Source organism: Myotis myotis, unplaced genomic scaffold, assembly GCF_014108235.1.
Source record: "Myotis myotis isolate mMyoMyo1 unplaced genomic scaffold, mMyoMyo1.p scaffold_m19_p_2, whole genome shotgun sequence".
Classification (NCBI taxonomy): domain Eukaryota; kingdom Metazoa; phylum Chordata; class Mammalia; order Chiroptera; family Vespertilionidae; genus Myotis; species Myotis myotis.
In genome coordinates, this window is record NW_023416324.1 from 135,913,549 (window position 1) to 135,936,843 (window position 23,295).

A 23,295-nucleotide genomic window follows, 5' to 3' on the forward strand; every position below is an offset into this window, starting at 1 on the left:
ACCTGTGCTGCTGTGGAAGGCAAATCCACTGGATGCACTGAACTCCTCAGTGATTAACGAGAAAGGGAAATATGCTCATCGGTATTTAAGCACCTGTTTCCACTTCTCCGGTAAAGCATGAGATCCTCTTCATTGTAGGCATCTGAAACAAGAATATAATATTCTTAGAATAAGCTCTTATGAGGTCTCTGTATCCTCAGTGCCTGGCCCAATGCCATGTATATGTTAGGCACCAAAACATGGTTGCCAATACCCACAGCTACAAAAATAAAAAATCTCGAAAAATTAGGCCCTACCATAGTGTGGAGGTTTTTCTTATGCCCACATGATGACTTAAAATGCTACCATGGCTGTGTGCATTGAATGGCATCACAGCAGTGCTTCACAGTCCACTGACCTGACTCCGGTCTCTAGACCTCTTTAGTTTTATCCTATATAATAAAAGCCTAATATGCAAATGTTCCCCTCTTGGGAGTTTGACCGCTCGCTATAATGTGTGATGACCACCAGGGGGCAGCGTGAAATATGGCAGGCGTTGGTGACACAGCGCTGGCAATAGGAAACAGTGGAGGCGCTGCCAGCCCCGACAAACCCCGATGAGAGTGGGACTGTGACAGGATGGTGGAGCAGGCAAGCAGACGGTGCCAGGCTAAGGCGGGTGCAAGCGGGGGCCCAATTTCCCTGCAGAAGGCGACTGGTGGCTGCCAGGCTCTGGTCACCAGATCCGGGTTGGGCCCTGGGCTGGGACAGGGAACTGGGGGTGAGTGGTGGCGACCAACCTCCCATGGCACTCAGGCAGGGGGCTGCGACCTCCCGGTGGCTACTTGGGGGCAGAGGTGACAGAACAGAGGTGCAGTGAGAATGTGGGGTGTCCACAGAGCTCACTCTCACTCCCCCTGGAACCTTCCCCTGGAACACCAGGCTCACGTGCCGGGAAAGCCCCCGCACTCAGGTACCAGGTGCCCATGAGGAGCCCGCCCCACGCCCACATAGCCTCTTCCGGGCCAGTTGGGCTCCCCATGGATTTGTGCAAGAGCCAGTCTGTGAGGCTGGCTGGGAGAGAGTGCTGCCCTGCAGCTTCCATGCAAAGCTGCTGGGCAGCCCAGAGGCCCACACTGTGCCCCAGCCCACAGCGTCTAGCCACGCATACCACATCTTCTCGTGGGGACTCGGGCGCCATGACTCAGGCAGAGGGGGGCACGCAGGGCCCCAGGTGCAGCCCAGGGCGCAGAGGTCATCTGGAGTCTGCCTTTCCACACCAGACGCTCATGCTTCAATCTTGGGTCAGGCCTAGAGACTGTGCCCGTGCATAAATTTCATGCACCAGGCCTCTAGTCCTATCTAATAATAGAGAAACATGGTAATTAATCATAACTTCGCTACCCTTCCCATTGGCTAATCAGGGTGATATGCAAATTAACTGCCAACCAAGATGGCGGCCAGCAGCCAGGCAGCTGAAGCGAACAGGAGGCTTGTAGCCTCATTATGAAAAAGTGCAATCAGTTTTAAGATGTCATATCAAAAATAGCTGATCGGTGAAAGTGATTGACAGGAGCTGGCTCAGATGTCCTTGACAGGGCTCTGATTAGGGAACCTATGTCTACAGCTGGTTCTTAGAGGGGAACCCAAGTGCACTTAATGAAAGACTGTGACTCATATGAGAACATAAATTCCAGAGTTTTCCAAATTCGGAAAGTCTTTGTCTTTTGTCAGTTTCCATTACTAACTGTTGGGGTCCAACCCCAGCAGGTCCAGGGGTTCCCAACGGTGTGGACGGAGTTGGCGAAGAAGGAATGACAGGGAGATAGCGTTCAGTTGATCAGCAACCTAGCTAGGTTCTCTAGCCAGGATCTCCAGCCAAGTTCTGTGCTTATTGTCATGTTATCTGTATGTATACCAGCTGATTTTTTTAAAAAAAATATTTTAGTGATTTTTTACAGAGAGGAAGGGAGAGGGAAAGAGAGTTAGAAACATTGATGGGAGAGAAACATCAATCAGCTGCCTCCTGCACACCCCCTACTGGGGATATACCCACAACCAAGGTACATGCCCTTGACTGGAATCGAACCTGGGACCCTTCAGTCTGCAGGCTGATGCTCTATCCACTGAGCCAAACCGGCTAGGTCTATACCAGTTGATTTTATTTATTTATTTTTTTACAGAAATCCTTTCATTTTCTTTATTTCACACATTAAAAAATGAAACACACTATACAAATGGTTTTCAGAGCAGATTACACGCGGGTCCATTCAGATTCCTCTCAAAGTGCGGCCAACACTCAGTGCTGCGGAGACGGAGGCAGCTGTTAGCACGTAGCCGATGTATTGATCTAGATGCAGTAGCATGCAGCCCTCAGCATGACGGTTCATTCTCCTCTGTTCTTAAATTAGGTTAAATGGCGCCGGTGTCCATATTTACAGACTTGAAATGTATCGGTCCTGAGCAGTTCTGATGTGCATGAGACCGGCTGCTGGGAGTCTTGGTCTCAGTTTAAAAAGGGAGGCCAGTGGTGCAGGCAGCTGCTAGGAACTGGTCGTCATCCTGCCCACCAGGTACATTGGCCACGGTGGTACAGTCAGACCCTCTACAAGGGTTAAGCCAAGTAACTGTAGGTGTCCTTTTCACCATCAACTCGCTCCAAATATTCTTTCTCGATCAGAATATCAATGCATTTCTTGATGACCGGGACCCGTGGCTTGAACCGTGAGGACAGCTGAGTGAGCACCTCCCCAAGCAGCTGCTGGTGCTTCAGGACCTTCCGCATCTTCATGATCCTCACAATCGCCGCCTGGATCAGCAGCTTCCGGTCCTCTTCAATATTTTTGTGTGTAGTTTCTTGTTCCTGCTTCTGTTCGGTTTTCATTGGCACATTGATGTTAACCCTTGATTTCTTATTTTTATAACCAAGATATAATTTTATTAAGGTATCTGGCTTCAATTCCACCTCATCCACATTTGCATTTTCATCTTCCAAGACCAATAACTTCGACTTCAATAAAATCTGTAGGACTTGTGCCAAAATGTCCATTTTGATTTGAGTGCTGTCCGTCAGCTGCTGCACCGCGTAAGCATCTTCTGTGTTGTATTGAAGCAGGATTGCCATCTGGAATGTAGATGCCTGCAAAGTGTATCTGTTCTTGAAGCAGTTTGTGACCAGCTCTCCTTTGGAGAGTTGGTACAACCACGTCAGCTTCCTGCCGCTATGACGACTAGCGTAGAAAGCAGTGAATCGCTGGTAGCTACGTTCCAGCTCTGACGGCAAGGCAAACGTGCAGGACTGCTGGAAGGGCCACGAGACGGAGCTCAGCACCTGGAGACTGAAGTCCAAGTCCAGTGGCTCTGAATTTGTCAGGTGCTTTTTGAACTGTTCGTTTAAATCTTTGCTCACGCCAATGTCCTGAAACATCCGCTGAAGTTTAGAGGTATACTCAAACCCACAGTCTTGCTTTAATTTGGAGATCATGCTTGCTTCGGCATCATCGCTCACACTGTTCTGGTGCACGAGTCTTTTGGCCAGCATCTTCGCATAGAACTTCTGGAACACATCCTTGTCCTCTATGTACTTGAAGACAACCATCACTTGACTGAGTGTATCTTCTAGCTCTGCTTCTTCTGGGTTCTTGGAACTCTTCTTCAACAAGGAGTCACAGTATCGAGCCAGCAATTCGGGGGACTTACTGGACGACTGAGCCATCTTGGTGACAGCATTGTTGTTAATGAAGCGCCCACAAGCCTTGTCCAGGGCGGCCACAAAGCCCGCATTGTTATTGAATGCTGACATGACCAGGGCGTTGTACTTTTTATGAACATCCAGCACTGTCTGCACGTACATTTTGGGATCATTTAAAGCAGCTTCTCCACACTTTTCAATTGCTGCAAGACCCTGATTATGAATATGTGTCTCCAAAAGTTTTTTCAGTTCTCCTAGGCCGTCCTGGATTCGAGATACAAGATTATACATGCGACCCAAATCTTCGTTTTTATCAGCATCCAGCAAGTTCTGAAACTCTGTGTGAAAAATCTCCAGGTGCTTCTCGATGAGCACCTGCTCGCACTTCCTCGCTAGCTCGTCCTGAGTGCTTTCGTGGAGGTAGACCTGCACTCTCCGTTGCTCCTCGAGCAGACGGGCCTCTGCCTTTTTCATGTATTCAGTAACTGGGCTCTGCTGCAAGAATTCAGTACTCTCTCTGGTATAAAATTTCTCTGTATCAGCCAAAAACTGAGGCTCAAAGGATTCTTTATACACTGTTAACGTAGGACCCTTCGCAAATGCATCATCTTCATTCAGCCCCAATTCCACATAAGACTGTACAACTCCACTAGTCAGTCTTGTATTGATGGTTTCACCATTTCTTTCCTTTTCAATCAGTTTTAAAACAGCATTGGTTACCTGTTTGTTCAAGGGCCTGAATAGACAATCTCTCCAAGTCACCAATGCGAGAGAATAGATTTCATATATTCCTCTTTGTCCTTCATCACATTCACGGCGAACCCAATATCTATTGAGGTAGGCACAGATTCCATTCAGAACTTTGCTGGAAAACCGGTAATCTTCCCACTGCTGAGTGTAGAACTTCAGTACACTCTCATCCATCAAGTCTTCTCCATCCTTAAGAAGATTTGTCAAGTAATTCTTCAAAAATTCTTTAAGTTGTTTGTATAACTCCAAGCCAACAAATTGCACTTGCCCCTTTTTCGATTTAGAAGGAGGGACGCCAGCCCCTCGAGTTTGGTTTGACTGGTGAACACTCGTGCAATAGCTATAAACATGAGTGTAGAGCTCCATGTATCTGGATTTTGCCATACTCTGTCTGGAGTACACCTGCTGGATTCCGGCTCTGAGGTCATCCCAGATCTGGTCAAGGCCATTCTGCTTCAGTTCATGGGGATTCTGACTCCTGTTCGATGACATTGTGAGTAATATTCGGAAGTTGTCCAGTGCAGCAATCCTTATCCAAAGACGGAAAACTTCCCCTATTGTTGTTGATGTATTTTCCCTCCACGTTCCGTGTGGTTCAGGGTTCGGGGTCTACTGATGGGTACTTGGGTGTTGGGGTCCAACCCCAGCAGGTCCAGGGGTCCCCAAAGGTGTGGATGGAGTCGGCGAAGAAGGAATGACACGGAGACAGCGTTCAGTTGATCAGCAGCCTAGCCAGGATCTCTAGCCAGGATCTCCAGCCAAGTTCTGGTGTTATATATCAGTTGATTTTAATCCTATCTATTCTATTCCAAAGGTTAGGGTGTTTCTTATCTCCATTCCAAGGTTACTCTATTGTTCTATTAAGCTACAAGGAAGTAACTGAAGGAGATTATCCTAAGTAAAGATTATGTAGTTTAAGTGTGATTGTTCGTAGTTAAAGTGATTAATTACCTGCCTGGCACTTAGTTAAGGGATTTTATTCCCTCCCTAACTCCAGGGAAAAATCCCCACCTGGAGAAACAACCTTTCTCGGAGAGGTGACCTTGGTTAAAACACATAGTGCTTGCCAAAACCGGTTTGGCTCAGTGGATAGAGCGTCAGCCTGCAGACTGAAAGGTCCCAGGTTCGATTCCGGTCAAGGGCATGTACCTGGGTTGCAGGCACATCCCCAGTAGGAGATGTGCAGGAGGCAGCTGATCGATGTTTCTCTCTCATTGATGTTTCTAGCTCTCTATCTCTCTCCCTTCCTCTCTGTAAAAAATCAATAAAATATATTTTTTTTAAAAACATAAATAAATAAAACACATAGCGCTAAGAAGGGGAGCAAACATATTAAGAACAGCATGCCATTTACACCAGGTCCCTTGAAACATATGCTGTGCAGATATTTCTTCCCTGCAGTGACTGTGTCAAGCAGCAAGGATGGACCAGCTTCCTGCAAATAACATTCACAAGAATGCCCCTATATAGGGAGCTGTTTCTTTATAACCATTGTGGAAACCGAAAAATATATTATTATGAAAGCATAACTTTTTTTTCCTGGATCTTTTCGAGTGACAATTTGCCATCATCCTTGTAAAGGAAAAAGAAAGCAACTACATATTTTTAATAAATACATTTATTAAACCCTTAAGAGCATGCTTATTTCCATTCAAGTTTGTGATGGTGTGCTCAGGACGTGGGTGTGTATTGTGACAGGAAGTAAGACTTACAGCTTTCCAATTCAAGGGAACAATTTTGCCTGTCCAGAGGAACCCTGCTGGAATCCATAAAGCACATGGCTGAAACAGTCATCCTAGAAAAAGAAGAAGGAAAGGGAAACTGTAGATCATTGAGCCATATGGCCAACATGCAACTCTGAATCTCCCTCACTACTTGCTGTTTCCTGTGCATTTCAGGAATGATTCAGAATAGGCATTGCCATTTTCTATCCGGAAACAAACCCAGGAAGGCGGATGATTTGCCTGAGACATGGAGTTCACAGGTGAATTCCTCCTCGACTGATTGCTGCTGATCTCACCATTTCCTGGTCAGCTCCCTCTGTGTGTTCTGGCTTCCAAGTCTTCAGAGAAACACACTTCAAAGTGAGAATACTTTCAAATAGATTTAAATATTGTCTGCCTTTTGGAAGACCCAAACTTAACTAGTTCCTAGTGATAAAGGCTGGGTGGTGGTAATCAAAACCTATGGGTGAAGGTCTTGCTCACAAACCAGGTTTACCTGAGGAAATTCCCTTTCCAGAAGAGAGGAAAAAGCCCAGAGCATTTTCAATTATACATTTATGAGCACAGTGCATAATTCAGGTGCTATTAATTCGAAAGGCTTGCATACTGATGAGGACTGTTTTTCCACATTTTATATTCTGCTAGATTTTCCTGGCATCAGGCAGAGGCTGCGGTGCTACGATCCTACCTCAAAGTAGAAACTTTGTACCCACAATATCAGATCAGAGGTGCATAAAAGGCCCCTGAGCGAGTCTGCAAAAAACAAAGCCAACAGCTGCTCCCACCACGGTGCCCTCCAGTTAATCCGAGAAGGGGAACTATTTTATCTCCAGTGGGTTGACTTCTACTTTCATTAGTCAGTTAGCAAAATGCCATGCCGGGCAATGTCTGGGTGACTCTGTGGCACAAAATGTACTCGTTTTGCCATATCCCTAGTACTTTAAAGCGGGAAGGACCTCGGAGTCTTTGAGTCTACCTCCTTCATGGCACACAAGAATAAATTTACAACCGAGAAGGCTGGGTGGGTAGTAGTAAAGAAAGCATTATTCACAACATTTGTTAAAGAGCAGTGAGGAAGACTATGGAGGGGGACTACAATAATGGGGCTTTTGAATAAGGGAGAGGATGGGGCACGGCTCCAATATAACAGAGGAAAGTGACCATTATAGCCAAGGAGCAGGATGGAAGTCAGTGGATAGAAAATTACTCAGTGGCCCCGCTGGCTCCGTGGTTGAGTGTTGATCTATGAACCAGGGGGTCACAATTCCATTCCCGGTCTGAGCTGGGAGCTCAATCCCCAGTAGGGGTCGTGCGGGAGGCAGGCGATCAACGATTCTCTCTCATCATTGATGTTTCTCTCTCTCTCCCTCTCCCTTCCTCTCTGAAATCAATAAAAATATGTTTTTTAAAAAAAAAAAAGAAAGACAAGAGAGCTCATGCCTGTCACTCGACCTCCAACCCTCAACAGGCACCGCCCACTGCTCCTCGTGCCCCACCCCCTCCGGGGAAGTTGCGTCATCACGCTCACTAGCCCGCCCTTTCCCCATGCACTTATATATTGCTGGAAGCCGGTCCATCCTTGCTGCTTGACACAGTCGCTGCAGGAAAGAAACATCTGCACAGCATATGTTTCAAGGGACCTGGCGTATATAGCATACTGTTCTTAATATGTTTGCTCTTCTTAGTGCTGTGTGTTTTAACCAAGGTCACCTCTCCGAGAAAGGTTGTTTCCCCAGGTAGGGATTTTTCCCTGAAGTCAGGGAGGGGATAAAACTCCTTAACTAAGTGCCAGGCGGGTAGTTAATCACTTTAACTACAAACAATCACGCTTAAGCTACATAATCTTTACTCCCTGGAATGGAGATAAGAAACGCCCTAACCTTTGCAATAGAAATTGACAGGATTAAAATCAACTGGTATAAATACGGATGTAACAAGACAATAAAAGGCAGAACTTCGCTGGAGATCCAGACCAGAACTTGGCTGGAGATCCTGGGTAGGCTGCTGATCAACTGAACGCTGTCTCCGTGTCATTCCTTCTTCGCCGACTCCATCCACACCTTTGGGGACCCCTGGACCTGCTGGGGTTGGACCCCAGCAATATATCTGGATTCTTAGAGCGGACTCAGAGCTCCACAGTGCTCTGCGTGCTTAGCACACGCGCGCCGGCTCTGCTCCCTCTTCCTCCCCTGACACTCGCCTCCACCGCCACCCGCCTCCGCCTCCGAGGAGTCAGGCAGTTCCAGATGGCCGCTGGCGCCAAGCCTCCGCATCTGCAGGAACAGTCGGAGATGGAAGATGCTGATAATTCTGGAAAGAGTGTACACGAAGAAAATGGAGAAGTATCAGAAGACCAATCTCAAAATAAGCACAGTCGTCACAAGAAAAAGAAGCATAAACACAGAAGTAAACATAAGAAGCATAGACATTCCTTAGAAGAAGACAAGGATAAAAAACGTAAACATAAGAAACGCAAAAGAAAAGAGGTTGTAGATGCTTCTGACAAAGAAGGTTTGTCTCCGGCAAAAAGAACTAAACTTGATTTAGCGTTGCTGGAAGACTTGGAAAAACAGAGAGCCTTGATTAAAGCTGAACTTGATAATGAGTTCATGGAAGGAAACGTCCGGTCAGGGATGGGGCTCATATTACAAGGTTATGAATCTGGCTCTGAAGAAGAGGGGGAAGTTCATGAAAAGGCAAGAAATGGAAATAGGTCTAGTACTAGATCTTCCACTACCAAGGGGAAACTTGAACTTATGGACAATAAAAATAGTACAAAAAGGCGAAGTAAAAGCAGATCCAAAGAACGGACTAGACATAGGTCTGATAAAAAGAAAAGTAAGGGAATTGTTAAAGAGAAGACAACTAGGAGCAAATCAAAGGAGAGGAAAAAGTCTAAAAGTCCATCCAAAAGAAGTAAGTCTCAAGATCAAGCAAGAAAGTCAAAATCTCCTACCCTTAGAAGGCGATCTCAAGAGAAAATTGGGAAGGCCAGATGTCCTACTGATGACAAGGTTAAGATTCAAGATAAAAGTAAGTCAAAAGATAGAAAAAAGTCCCCAGTTATAAATGAAAGAAGTCGTGATCGAGGCAAAAAATCCAGATCGCCAGTTGACTTAAGAGGTAAATCCAAAGACAGAAGGTCACGGTCCAAAGAGAGAAAGTCAAAACGGTCTGAAACTGATAAAGAAAAGAAGCCAATTAAATCTCCCTCTAAAGATGCTTCTACTGGGAAAGAAAATAGATCACCCAGTAGAAGACCTGGTCGTAGTCCTAAAAGAAGAAGTTTCTCTCCAAAACAACGGGATAAATCCAGAAGAAGTAGATCTCCACTTTTAAATGATAGAAGGTCTAAGCAGAGCAAGTCACCTTCTCGAAATCCGTCTCCCAGTAGAAGAGCTGAGAGCCGATCCTTGGAAAGAAAACGAAGAGAACCAGAAAGGAGACGACTTTCTTCCCCAAGGGCACGACCTCGTGACGATATCCTCAGTAGACGCGAGAAATCAAAAGATGCCAGCCCGATAAGTAAGTGGTCTCCAACCCGAAGAAGAGCAAGTAGGTCTCCCATTAGAAGGAGGTCTCGCTCCCCACTCAGGTGGAGCAGGTCTCCTAGAGGAAGAAGCAGGTTCCCCCGGAGAAGGGACAGAGGTCGGAGAAGCAGATCACGTTTGAGAAGGCAGTCTCGATCACCTTCAGAAGGTGGTCGTAGAAGTAGAAGCAGAAGCAAAGTAAAGGAGGATAAATTTAAAGGAAGTCTTTCTGAAGGAATGAAAGTTGAGCGAGAATCTTCATCTGAAGATAACCTCGAAGACTTTGATGTAGAAGAAGATGAAGAGGCCCTAATAGAGCAGAGAAGAATACAAAGGCAAGCAATTGTTCAGAAATATAAATATCTTGCTGACGATAGCAGTAGGTCTGTGCCATCTGAACCCAGCAGCCCCCAGAGTAGTACTCGTACACGGTCACCTTCTCCAGATGACATTTTGGAAAGGGTAGCTGCTGATGTTAAAGAGTATGAACGGGAAAATGTTGACACATTTGAGGCCTCGGTAAAAGCCAAGCATAATCTAATGACAGTTGAACCAAATAATGGGTCAGCTCAGAAAAAGCTGTTGGCACTTGATATGTTTACAGAATCTGATGATATGTTTGCTGCATATTTTGATAGTGCTCGTCTTCAGGCTGCTGGCATTGGAAAAGACTTTAAAGAGAATCCTAACCTCAGGGATAACTGGACTGATGCAGAAGGCTATTATCGTGTGAACATAGGTGAAGTGTTAGATGAACGCTATAATGTGTATGGCTACACTGGTCAAGGTGTATTCAGTAATGTCATACGAGCCAGAGATATTGCAAGAGCCAACCAAGAAGTGGCTGTAAAGATCATCAGAAACAATGAACTCATGCAGAAAACTGGTTTAAAAGAACTCGAATTCTTGAAAAAACTTAATGATGCTGATCCTGATGACAAATTTCATTGTTTGCGGCTCTTCAGACACTTTTATCACAAACAGCATCTCTGTCTCGTATTTGAGCCGCTCAGCATGAATTTACGAGAGGTGTTAAAAAAATATGGTAAGGATGTTGGTCTTCATATTACAGCTGTAAGGTCCTATAGTCAGCAGTTGTTCTTGGCATTGAAACTCCTTAAAAGATGCAATATCCTACATGCTGATATCAAGCCAGACAATATCCTGGTTAATGAATCAAAAACTATTTTAAAGCTCTGTGATTTTGGGTCGGCTTCACATGTTGCGGATAATGACATAACTCCTTATCTTGTCAGTCGATTTTATCGTGCTCCTGAAATCATTATAGGTAAAAGCTATGACTATGGCATAGATATGTGGTCTGTAGGTTGTACCTTATATGAACTCTATACTGGAAACATTTTATTTCCTGGCAAAACCAACAACCATATGTTGAAGCTCGCCATGGATCTCAAAGGAAAGATGCCAAATAAGATGATTCGGAAAGGTGTATTCAAAGACCAACATTTTGATCAAAACCTCAATTTCATGTACATAGAAGTTGATAAAGTAACAGAGAAGGAGAAAGTTACTGTCATGAGCACCATTAATCCAACTAAGGACCTGTTGGCTGACTTGATTGGATGCCAGCGACTTCCTGAAGACCAACGTAAAAAAGTACACCAGCTAAAGGACTTGTTGGACCAGATCCTAATGTTGGACCAAGCTAAACGGATTAGCATCAACCAGGCCCTACAGCATGTCTTTATCCAGGAAAAAATTTAAATGAGATGAAGAAGCTCCAATGGTTTGAGTAATTAAATACAAAGACTGAAGAAATTTCACAGCAGTTTATTAATGTAAATAAACTTATAAATATCTCTCCATCAAATTTGAGGAAGCATGATATATTTGAATTAACACCAAGAGTGATGTTTCTTTTAGAAATGATAGTTAATCTGTTTTGTGTCTTATGTGAAATTTCACTGTAGAACTGTTTTAACTGCCAAGACTGCACAAAATTATAGTGCTAATGTATATGGTTGCAGTTCACATAAAAGACAAAAGCATCTTGTTATAAAATAAGTAGTAATGCTGGGTGGTCGATTTATTTTTAGCAGACTTGGCTTCATTTTGGTCTTCAGGTAAAATGGCCAGAATAAATGCTGTTTATATTTACATTTTCCTAGGTGTGTGTGTGTAGGCCACAGCAGCATGCCCTTGGTGTAGTCATTGCCAAAAGGGGTCTGTTCCTTCTTGAGCCTGCCTGCAGGGATGGTCTCCTCTTTTAAAGCAGGTTGTGTACAACATTCAGTACACTGAAGGTAAGCTAAACCATCAACATCACTGGTGTTTTAAGATGTTATTTTATTGGAACAATGCCGGAAGCGGGTCCATCCTTGCTGCTTGACACAGTCGCTGCAGGGAAGAAACATCTGCACAGCATATGTTTCAAGGGACCTGGCATACTGTTCTTAATATGTTTGCTCCCCTTCTTGGTGTTATGTGTTCTAACCAGGGCCACCTCCCCGAGAAAGGTTGTTTCCCCAGGTGGGGATTTTTCCCTGGAGTTAGGAATTAACAGGACTAAGGAAGGGAATAAATCAGTAAAACCCCTTAACTAAGTGCCAGGCGGGTAGTTAATCACCTTAACTACGACCAATCACGCTTAAGCTACATAATCTTTACTTAGGATAATCTCCCTCAGTTACTTCCTTGTAGCTTAACAGAACAGTAGAGTAGTGACCTTGGAATGGAGATAACTAGCCCTAACCTTTGGAATAGAATGGATAGGATTAAACTCAACAGAACGAGATGGAGATGGGATTTATGGCAAAGGTCAGATAAGAAACTATGGACATGAAACAAGGAACTGTAGAAGGTCAAGGGAGGACCCAAAACATACCATGATGTGACTATAGAGGCATGCTTATAGGATCAAATAGTATAAATACAGATGTAACAGGAGAATAGAGAACCTGACTATGCTGATCATCTGAACGCTGTCTCTGTGTCCTTCATTCTTCGCCGACTCCGTCCACACCTTTGGGAACCCCTGGACTGCTAGGACTGGACCCCGGCAGAACAATTGACAAATGAGGAATATTAGCTTTGTGGCAGAATTCCCTGCATGTGTGATACCTGATCTTGTTTTATTTTTTGGCATTGCAACTGTGACATAGTTACAATTTCTGTTCTGGTCATCACATTTAAAATTGGAAGAGTATGCGCTTGATGAATAGAGTGCCTTCAGTGTACTGTTTCTTATTAACTTTAATTTTTAAAAATCAACTTGCTGTAGACTTTATACACATTTTGTTAATTGCAGTTCCTAGTGAGATAGAAACAATGCATAGTTTTCATTTACTAAAGTACAAATGTTGAGGCATAATTCTGAAAGTCCTCATATTTAGAAGTTACATAGACAACTTAATGAAATTTTTAACTATTTGTATAACTATTTGTCTATGTAACTTCTAAATATGAGGACTTTCATTTTGAAAGTGTACTGCTTTATGGTAAAAGTGCTTTTCATTTGTTCATTGTTTTCATTATTTGTGATATGTTGTCTTTAAATACAGGCATAAACCTTCCACTCTTGAACAAAGCAGCTGCTTTTTAAAAGCGGTAATTGCTTCTTTACCTTTATTTCTTCTGTAAATGAAGCTTTCTTTAAGAATGTGACTTTAAAGTGTTGTCTATTGCACAAAACAGTTGACACTCGCTTATTGTAAAGTGAAGATTGTTCTACTGCATGTGAAGTGGCCATGCAAATTTCAGTATGTTCTCAGTATGCATCACTAGATAATAAAGTCTTTTGTGAACAAGGGGGGAAAAAAGACAAATAGCTTTAAGTAAATAAAATCCAAAAGATAATCTTGAAAGAAAGAAAGAAAGAAAGAAAGAAAGAAAGAAAGAAAGAAAGAAAGAAAGAAAGAAAGAAAGAAAAAAAAAAGAAAATTACTCAGAAGAAACCTCAGGGATCAGGGGAGATCATGGCTAAATGGATCTAACAGGATTGTTGCTGAAGGCAGGCCTGGGTGACCAGACATCACCTTGGGCGAGGATGAGGACCCTGATTGGATACACAGGATGATCAGATACTGAGGATGGGGGATTCTGGCTAAATTGACTTGTCAGACACAAACACAAAAAGCTCAAAAGGCAGGGTCTGGGGGAGGAGAGAGATCAGAGGAGCCTGAGTAGAGTTTGGTCAAGAATAGAGTTTTGTCAATAGATGGAACCAGTTGACCTGGCTCTGGGCTTGGACTGGCTCTGCTGGTGGCTGGAATAGCTGTGCAGACATTAATGTTGAGTTCTCCTGTGTTCTGGGACTCCCCAAGATCACTCTCGAGTTCAGTGATTAGCTAAAAGGAGTCACAAGAACTCCTCAAAGCTGTTATCTCAACAGTTACATTTACTGCAGTGAAAGGATACAGATTAACATCAACAATGGAAGAGGGGCCTGGTGCAGGGTCTAGGAGAGACCAGGAGGATTTTTCACTTGTCCTCTTCTAGTGGAGTTATGTGGACAGTGCTGCATTCTCCCAGCAGTGGTGGGCGACAGCACCCATGGAGTATTGCCAACCAGGGAGGGTCCCAAACCTTAGGGTCGAAAGAATCCCGTGAGGGCTGGCACATCGTATCGGTATGGCGGACCAGTCTCCTGCTCCTCCAGAGGTACCATCACATGTGGTCAAGGACCCCCCCACCCCGCCCCATCTTAAATGACATAGACAGTCTGCTGAAGCCCAAGGCCTCGATAAACAAAGACACTCTAATCAGACAGGATGTTCCAAGGGCTTAGAGGTTGCCTCCCAGGTGCCGAGCCAGGGCCCAGTCTTTTTTTTTTAAATATATTTTATTGATTTTTTTACAGAGAGGAAGGGAGAGGGATAGAGAGTTAGAAACATCGATCAGCTGCCTCCTGCACACTCCCTACTGGGGATGTGCCCACAACCAAGGTACATGCCCTTGACCAGAATCGAACCTGGGACCTTTCAGTCCGCAGGCCGACGCTCTATCCACTGAGCCAAACCAGTTAGGGCGGGGCCCAGTCTTTGGAATGTGCAGGCTGTGGACAATCAACTAAGTTACTTCTTTAAGGAACATCCTTTCATTGAAATAATTAACTTAAAACGGTTGATTCCTAGTGAAGCTTGACTCCAGTACTCATCAGACCTACTTTACTCCTAATTTAAAGCACTATTGAAAGTAGTACTTTCCTTTCATTGCATTTTTTAAAACATTGACAGCCTTCATGAAATGTCTGGCAATAGCAGCTTTGTACTTCAGTGAACAAGGTGTTTATAATGAACAAAAAGAATCTATATTAGTTTCCTATGGCCACTGAAACAAATTACCATAAACTTGGTGGCTTAAAACAACAGAAACCATTATCTCACAGTTCTGGTGACCAGAAGTCTAAAAGCAAGGTGTCAGAGGCTCTGGGGCAGGGGGGGAGGGAGGGGACCTTTTTTTTGCCAAGGGCCATTTGAATATTTATAACAACATTCATAGGCCAAAAAAAATTACCAACTTAAAAATTAGCCTGAGGGTGGGGGAAAGGGAGCGAGATCAACCAAAGGACTTGTATGCATGCATATAAGCATAACCAATGGACACAGACATTAGGGGAGTGAGGGCACGAGCGGAGGGTGGGGGGCGACAATGAGGGGCTAAGGACATACCTTAATCAATAAAGAAAAAAAATCTGCAAATAAAAAAACAAATTAGCCTGCTATATTTGGTCAAACATTTCATTAACTCACCCCTAATGCCTTGGCAGGGCCAGACCAAATGATTTCGAGGGCCTTATGTGCCTGGGGCCGGACATGCCCCACCCCTGCTCTAGGGGGAAAATTCATTCCTTGCCTTTTATCCCTTCCGGCCGCTGCCAGCATTCCTGGGCTGGTGGCTGCATCACTCAATCTCTGTCTTAATGGCCACATTGGCTCTACTTTTGCTTTATCATTTCAATAGGGTCCCAGCCAGATAATCCAGGAAAATTTCCCTATCTCAAGATGCTTAACTTAATCACATCTTCGAAGACCCTTTTCTGCCATATACAGTAATCTGATAGATTCCAGGGACTAGGATATGGGTATCTTTGGGGGAGCCATTTTTTTCAGCTTGCTTCAGTATCTTTCTGAGATTTCTAAGACATGGAAAAAAATTAAATTGCTTACATTAGAACCAAACATTTTTTAGAATTGCTTATGATAAGCTACTTAGGATTCATTAGGCTAAAATGACATATGGAACATTAAAAATGGAGAACTGTTATAGCACAGTGCCAGAACTAATGTTTTGAATAAAAACACATGAAAAGGAAGTGAGGAAATAAGCAGGAACTTAAATGATGACTAGACCTTCCCATGAAAAATGAAGGAGATAATTAAGAAAAGTATTCAGCTAATCCAAGACTGCTTGGTGGGGTGCAGAGATAGGGTGAAGTTGGTGAGGAGGAAAAACAGTTTTACAAACCTATAAAATTGTGTGCCAGCCATAGCCAGTTTGGCTCAGTGGATAGAGCGTCGGCCTGCAGACTGAGAGGTCCCAGGTTCGGTTTCAGTCAAGGGCATGTACCTTGGTTGCGGGCACATCCCCAGTGGGGGGTGTGCAGAAGGCGGCTGACCTATGTTTCTCTCTCATCTATGTTTCTGACTCTCTATCCCTCTTCCTTCCTCTCTGTAAAAAATCAATAAAATATATTTTTTTAAAAATAATAAATATAAAATAAAAACATTGTGTGCCAGACCTTTAAGGGTTTCCATAATTCATCTCCACTCTATTTGTCCAACCTTATTTCCTATCATTCTCCAGCATATGCACAGAGTGGTTATAGTTAGACTAGGAAACCATTCTTTAAAATCTAGAAGTTAGCCCTGACCAGCGTTCTCAGTGGTTAGAGCAGTGGCCCTCACACCATAACATTGAGGGTTCGATTCCCAATCAAAGGCACATACTTGGGTTGCAGGTTCAATCTCCAGCCCCACTTGAGGGACATGGGGGAGGCAACCAATCCGTGTGTCTCTGTCATTCTCATGTTTATGTTTCTCTCTGTCTCTGTCTCTTTGTCTCTCTCTCTGTCTCTCTGTCTCTCCTCTCTCTCTCTCCCTCTCTTCCTTCTACTCTTTCTAAATATCAATGGAAAAAATATCCTTGGGTGAGGATTAACAACAAAAACATAAAATCTGGAAATTAAACCAGGAAAAAAAATCACATCTTTCACTTGTGTCCTAATTTCCAGCATCACTAAACAGACAGCAGTGTTGAGTTTAGTGTAAAGTAAGACCAGCTTTGGTGTAGACCAAACAAGTCAAACTCATGGCCCTCGGGCTGCATGTGGCCCACAATGAATATTTTTGCAGCCCAGTCAATATAACGGTATATTAGAAACGTTTTAATAAAAATTTCATAACTTAATTTTTACAATATCCTGTTATACATAAGTATTAATCTTGAGCTACAACTTTCGCTAATAACTAATTACTATAATCATGTTGCATTCATTTCCCTTACGCTCCTTATGCACAGGTGCACCATTTCTCTCCACTAATACTAGCAGTGAATATTTTAGCAGCCTATTGCCTTCTCATTATTCTTGTACTGACTTGTTTGGTGTGCACAACAGGAAATATTTCGCTTTCGGAGAACAAGAAAAACAGGTTCATTTGTGTTATGCTTATTAATTTGTGCAGTTATTCAGTATCTGGTAAGTTAATGTTCAAGAAAAAATATTAATTTTTATTAAAATATTCTATTATTTTATGTTAATGATTACTCATTTATTTCACCCCTTTGTGTTCAACATGTCTCTATCGAAATAAACATACATTTCTATGAAAATTGAAGCTTTTGCTTTTTTGTGGCCCACATAAACATAAACCTTGTTTATTTGCCTCATGTTGGCCTTTGAGTTTGACATGCATCGTGTAGACAGTCGTGGGACAGGAAGTCCAAGGCACAGACAGCTCTCCTCTCCTGAGGCTGAAGAGGGCGTTGCCATCAGGGTGTATACACAGCATGGTGTTCTCCACAGTCATTTCGTGGATGGAGGATCTTTTAGAATAGACAAAAAAGGTATCAGGCACCCAAATCTTTTTGATCAATCTATGATCAAAAGTCATGCTTTTGTTTGTCATGCTAGGGAAGGAGAGCTTTTCATCTTTCCAGTAATCCTATCTAATAAAAGAGAAACATGGTAATTAGCCGTACATCCGCTACCCTTCCCATTGGCTAATCAGGGTGACATGCAAATTAACTGTCAGCCAAGATGGCAGCGGGCAGCCAGGCAGCTTGAAGTTAACATGAGGCTTGCTTGCTTCAGTGACGGAGGACTCCAATGTTCCCCACCTGTGCCGCTGCCAGCCTCTGAGCTTGCAGTTTGAAACATTCTTACAAATATAGAAGGTAAACAAAACCCCAGAAACCTGCTTTCAGCCAGCCGCAATCTCAGAGCTGGAGTTGATACAGTGTTTCGATTATAGAACCCAAACAAACCAGATACCAGCTTTCAGCAGCAGAGGACTCAGAGCTGGAGCCAGAGCTAAAGCTGGCCCAGAATTTAAAAAAAAGAAAAAAAGGAGCAGTTGGGAGCTTCAGTCACCCGCCAGCCTGAAAACAGCCCTCAGCCTCTCACCCAGACTGGCCAGGCAACCCAGTGGGGACCCCCACCCTGAAGGGGGTGTGACCAGCTGCAAACAGCCATCATCCCCTCACCCAGGCTGGCCAGGCACCCCAGTGGGGACACCCACCCTGATCCAGGACACCCTTCAGGGCAAACCAGCTGGCCCCCACCCGTGCAAAAGGCCTCTATCCTATATAGTAAAAGGGTAATATGCCTCGCGGATCAGCGGAGCCATGAGGCCTCCCGGCACCTGGATCAGCATGACAGGGGGCAGCGCCCAAACCCCTGATCACCCTGCAGCTCTGTGTGTGACAGGGGGCGGGGCCACAACCTCCCTATATGCCCTGCTCTGTTCGGGACAGGGGAAGGTGCCCCAACCCCCTGATCAGCCCTGCTCTGTGCCTGATAGGGGGGAGCTTTCCAACCCCCTGATCGCCCTGCATCTCTGTGTGTGACAGGGTGCGGCGCCCCAACCACCCCCCCCCCCCACGCGTCCTGCTCTGTGTGTGACGGGGTACAGCCATAACCTCCCCATCAGCCCTGCCCTGAGTGTGAGAGTGGCGGCGCCTCAACCCCCTGATCGGCCCTGCTCTGTGGGTGATATAGAGCGGCGCCCCAACCCCCCACCCCCACGGGCCCTGCTCTGTGTGTGACAGGGTAGAGCCATAACCTCCCCATCGGCCCTGCCCTGAGTGTGACAGGATGCGGCGCCCCAAACCCCTGATGGGCCCTGCTCTGTAGGTGACAGGGGGTGGTGCCGCAACCCCTCAATCGGCCCTACCCTGAGCGTGACTGAGGGTGGCATCGCAACCTCCTGATCCGCCCTGCTCTGTGCATGACAGGGGGCGGCACCCCAACTCCCCAATTGGCCCTGCTCTGAGCCCGACCAGGGGCTGCACCTAGGGATTGGGCCTGCCCTCTGCCACCCGGGAGCAGGCCTAAGCCAGCAGGTTGTTATCTCCCGAGTCGGGTCCCAGACTGCGAGAGGGCACAGGCCGGGCTGAAGGACCCCCCCCCTCCCCCCTGAGTGCACAAATTTTTGTGCACCGGGCCTCTAGTCTATATGTATAAAAGGCTAAGTGTCCATCAGTCTGACCAGTAGCTATGATGTGCACTGACCACAAGGGGACAGATGCTCAACGCAGGAGCTGCCATGACGTGCACTGGTCATTTAAAAATAAACAGCACTGTGCTCTCTTCGGCAGAACATATACTAAAAAATAAACGGCACCACGAACCTGGCACCAACAAACCAACACTCAGCTTCCCCCAAGTGGGACACAGACCCCACCACCACCCCAGAGGGACAGCCCACCAAATTGCAGCCAAGGCTGCCAAGACCCCCTGGCGCAAAATGTGGCCCACAGCCCAGCCCAGCCCGGAAACAGTGGCTGTGGGCGCCAGGTAATAATGTGATGTAGCAACTCCCAGCTTCCTCTCCCCAGCGACTAGCTTCCTTGGAGTTTCTTCAGCCCAGGAACCCAACTTGCTTTATACCCAAGTGCAAATATTTTATAGGTCAACCAAATGTTTGTGAAGCATTTTCACGTGCCTCATCTCATTTGATCCTCACAGAAGTGCTGGAGTAGGTAGATAGGAGACTCAGTGGAATCCTATTTTCCTTTCATTAGCCAGAAAACGGAGATATAGAAAGGTTAGAAACTTGACCTGACTGAAAAGAAGTAAGAAATGGTGAAACTTGAAAATGACTTCAGGCTTTCTCCTGTGCAGAATATAGTCAAACACGGCTGCAGTTAAATATTTCACCCTTGGAAGTCCTTTGGGACTTGCTGCCTGGTCCCCCAATATTGCAAAATTATCTCGTGTCTTTTTCTCTCATTTGTTGTGCGGCTCCTCTTTCAGATACCGAACCCTACTCCACACAGAACGTGGAGGGAGTCTTACTCAACATCTGGCGCCCAACGGGTAATCTGGAAGTGCAGGCCTCACTGGAGCGAGCAAAGGAAGTTTTCACGAAAAGGTGTGGAAAACTCACTGAAAAAAGGTGAGGGGAATTCTACCGCATGCAATGACCAGGATCAACTACAGAAGCCTGGATCTGTAAGTACACTGGGAACGTTTTCTTAACCAGGCTAACAAACGGGGCAGGATTTGGCTTTAAAAAAGTAGATTCGGCTTTAAAAAGGTATATTTGGCTTTTTAAAACTAAGAAACTTTATTATGGACTTTTGATTTGCATGTTTAAAGTGTTAAAATTTTAGAAGGTAATCTTTTATAGTTTTTGCATGTTATTATAGAACATAACCTTTGTTTTTTTTGAAAAAGGTACTTTTTTATATCAGGCTGAAAAAATAGTGCCATGGTCATCTTAATGTGTTTTCTTATCTTAATTTGTATTTGGAATCTATCTGTAATAAGAAATGGAACCCCGCTGCCGAATCTCTCTCTGGTTTGGAGAGATTCAAAGGTGGCAGGAGAGCGCAGAGCAATAAGTTCCCCCGCAATGAGATTACTTAATGTTCTGTTTAAGAATTATCTGAGAACATGTCCGGAAGTGCAAAGTCTAGCCAATGTCACCTTGGGTGCTAGCTATTACTTTGGAAAGCGAAAAAGGAAAAAAAACTTTAAAATCTGTTTTTCTATTAAGCATGACTTTGGGAACAAATACACCATCTGAGTCATTTGCTGAAACTTCCCCCAAAGTAGGATGTGGTGGAAAGGAAAAGGGAGCACATGGCGATCCAATATGGACGCCTCCTCTAATTTAAAGTCTCCTTCTCGTAATTGAAAAGTTTTACAAAAATTTAAAATGCGTCTGGGATTTCTGTTCACGTGTAAAGAGAAAACTTGGCTTGGAACTAATGTGCACTCGTTCCGACTTTGGACATTTAGACAGAGTTTTGAGCTGGAATTTCTTTACAAATGTGCAGAATAAAACCCAAGACTGATTATTTCCTAAAGAAAATGGCGAATTTGACCCAGGGTAGAAATTCTAGCAACAAGATTGGTATTTTTCCATAATAATGTTAATGAAGCCTATTCCAAAGCTAACTTTAAGACCTCTAAAAGGAATAGCAGTAAAATTGTCTCTGTTACAAAAATTTGCTAAAGTAAATGCCTTAAAATAATTGAATTTGAATCTCAAAAATTATTAAAATCTCTAATTATTAAAATCTAAGTAGCCCGGTAAAAAACCGGCCCTTTGTTTATTGAAAAGGCTGGCCAAAACATTTCTAATGAGAAAAGGGGCTAGTTGCTTCCCGCCTGTAGCAAATTCTTAAAGAATGTGGTCAATTTACATCTGATTGGTCCAGGGTAGGCCAAACCTGTTCTTCCAGGGAAAACAGCCCCTCCCCCCTTCCTCCCAATTTTGAAACTTCCCACTGGCAAGCAAGGGGCAGGAAACAATGTAGCTACAAGCTTGTTTCTTGACCTTCCCCAGAGGAAAAAATTATGGTCTTTTAAAATCAAAGGCTGGGCCAGGCCTGCCTTGCCAGCCTCAAGTGTGGTTTTCCAAAGCTGTTGTGAAATTTAAGACCTTGGAGTTTATACCTAGGTATCTTGAAGTGACATAATACTGAATTAAATGAGATCTGAGTATGCCTCGTACAAAATCTAGAGGACAGTATTAAATCTGTTGGTTGACTATGTCTTGCATTTTTGAAGTTTATTCTTAAAAATGTTACTGATTGAGAAATGCTGAATATTTGACTTGCCAGCTAAGAGCTTAAGATTCGGATTGAATTGGGAAAAATTGTATAATTATAATAGTTAAATGCTTAAAAAAAAAAATTTATTTTTGAGAAAATAATTTTTGTTTCCTCTGAAATAATTAGAATTCAAAATATGTTGCTTATTGATCTGATTTAAAAAGAGGATTAATTTTATGACCTCAACTGAAATTTTTAATACAAAAACCAGTTTAAATTTAATTGCAAAGAACAGTGTAGACAGACACCACTTTGGGCTGCATGACTTGGCAGCCGCCATGTTGTCCACATGGCTTACTGCGCCCCTGGGGGCCGCCATCTTGAAGCAGCAAAGGCCCCGCCCTCTGACTTAGCCAATCACAAAAGGAATGTCTGCTCACTGGGGCAGGATGGAATTTCAGGGGTGGAGCTTTAAGGCGAAATTTCACTACAGAAATGCGGATGGGGCAGTAAGTGTTTCTAATTCTTAAATCTAGAAAACCCTGCTTTCCTTAAACTAAGGACAATTAAAGGTTATATGTTCCCTCCCTAAACAAAAGTTAAATAGCTTATGTCAAAGCATTAAAAGGGACTGATAACAGTAATCCAATTTCTGTGACCCCAGCCAAAATTTTAAAACCAGTTTAAATATAACTGATATCTCTTAATAATTATAATAAGTATATAATTTTTAAATCATATATATATATATATTTATATATATTTGATGGTCTTTCAAGTTGGATTTCAAAACTATAACCAAGGAATGACTGAGAAATTTCACGGGCCCTGAAATGTTTTCAAAAGTTTATTCTCTCTTTTTAAAGGATTTTTTAATTTAGCTAAAAAATACACTTGAAATCACATGGAAAGCTTTATCAAATAAAAATTAATGAATATATTTTAAGTTTTTGCCTCTGAGGAAGGGCAAAACAAGTTATTTTGTTTAATATTTATTAAAATACAGCAGTGAAATTTTAAGATGTACTTTGAAACAACAAAAGCTCCTCACTACTGCATTTTAAATTAGGCTGGAAGTGGTGCAGCATTTGCCCCTTGTGAATCAGAAGTTTACTAAATACTAAATTTACTTGCTTTGCTTTTTAAAAAATACTTACTTAAATTACTATCCTTGTAAGCAATTGAATCCTAGTAAAGTAAATTCTTCTGAAAAGGTTACTGAAGGCTTCCCATGATTCCTCTGTATATGCAAATAAGCCAAAGGGTATACTCTTTAAAAATATAATTGCTAACATTTACAGATTGTTGTTAAAATACTAAATCTGACAATAATTAGTCACCATAAATGAAAAATCACTTGAAATATATAGCTTTGCGACAGTATTTGTTAAAATCTCAAAAGGCAACCATGTTCCTTACATTTGTGGCTTGAGTGAGA

General features: G+C 43.6%; 3 protein-coding genes across 3 annotated transcripts in view; 1 reads left to right on the forward strand and 2 right to left on the reverse strand.

The window, feature by feature from the left end:
- The window catches only part of GABRR3 (gamma-aminobutyric acid type A receptor subunit rho3), a 59,431-nt gene that overhangs the window by 21,492 nt on the left and 14,644 nt on the right, over positions 1–23,295 (reverse strand). The window contains 4 exon segments of the mRNA XM_036348523.1: positions 3–56; positions 59–142; positions 6,133–6,215; positions 17,589–17,801. Coding sequence (XP_036204416.1) covers positions 3–56; positions 59–142; positions 6,133–6,215; positions 17,589–17,801 — 434 coding nt within the window.
- Positions 2,535–4,925, reverse strand: LOC118677220 (cullin-1-like). The gene has a single exon (XM_036352171.1). The coding sequence runs from the start codon at positions 4,910–4,912 to the stop codon at positions 2,594–2,596; it is 2,319 nt and encodes a 772-aa protein (XP_036208064.1). The 5' UTR covers positions 4,913–4,925; the 3' UTR covers positions 2,535–2,593.
- On the forward strand, positions 7,019–13,262 carry LOC118677577 (serine/threonine-protein kinase PRP4 homolog). The gene is given in 4 exon segments (XM_036352766.1): positions 7,019–7,036; positions 8,300–8,352; positions 8,354–11,473; positions 13,196–13,262. Coding segments are annotated over 3 exon segments (3,117 nt in total). The 3' UTR covers positions 11,400–11,473; positions 13,196–13,262.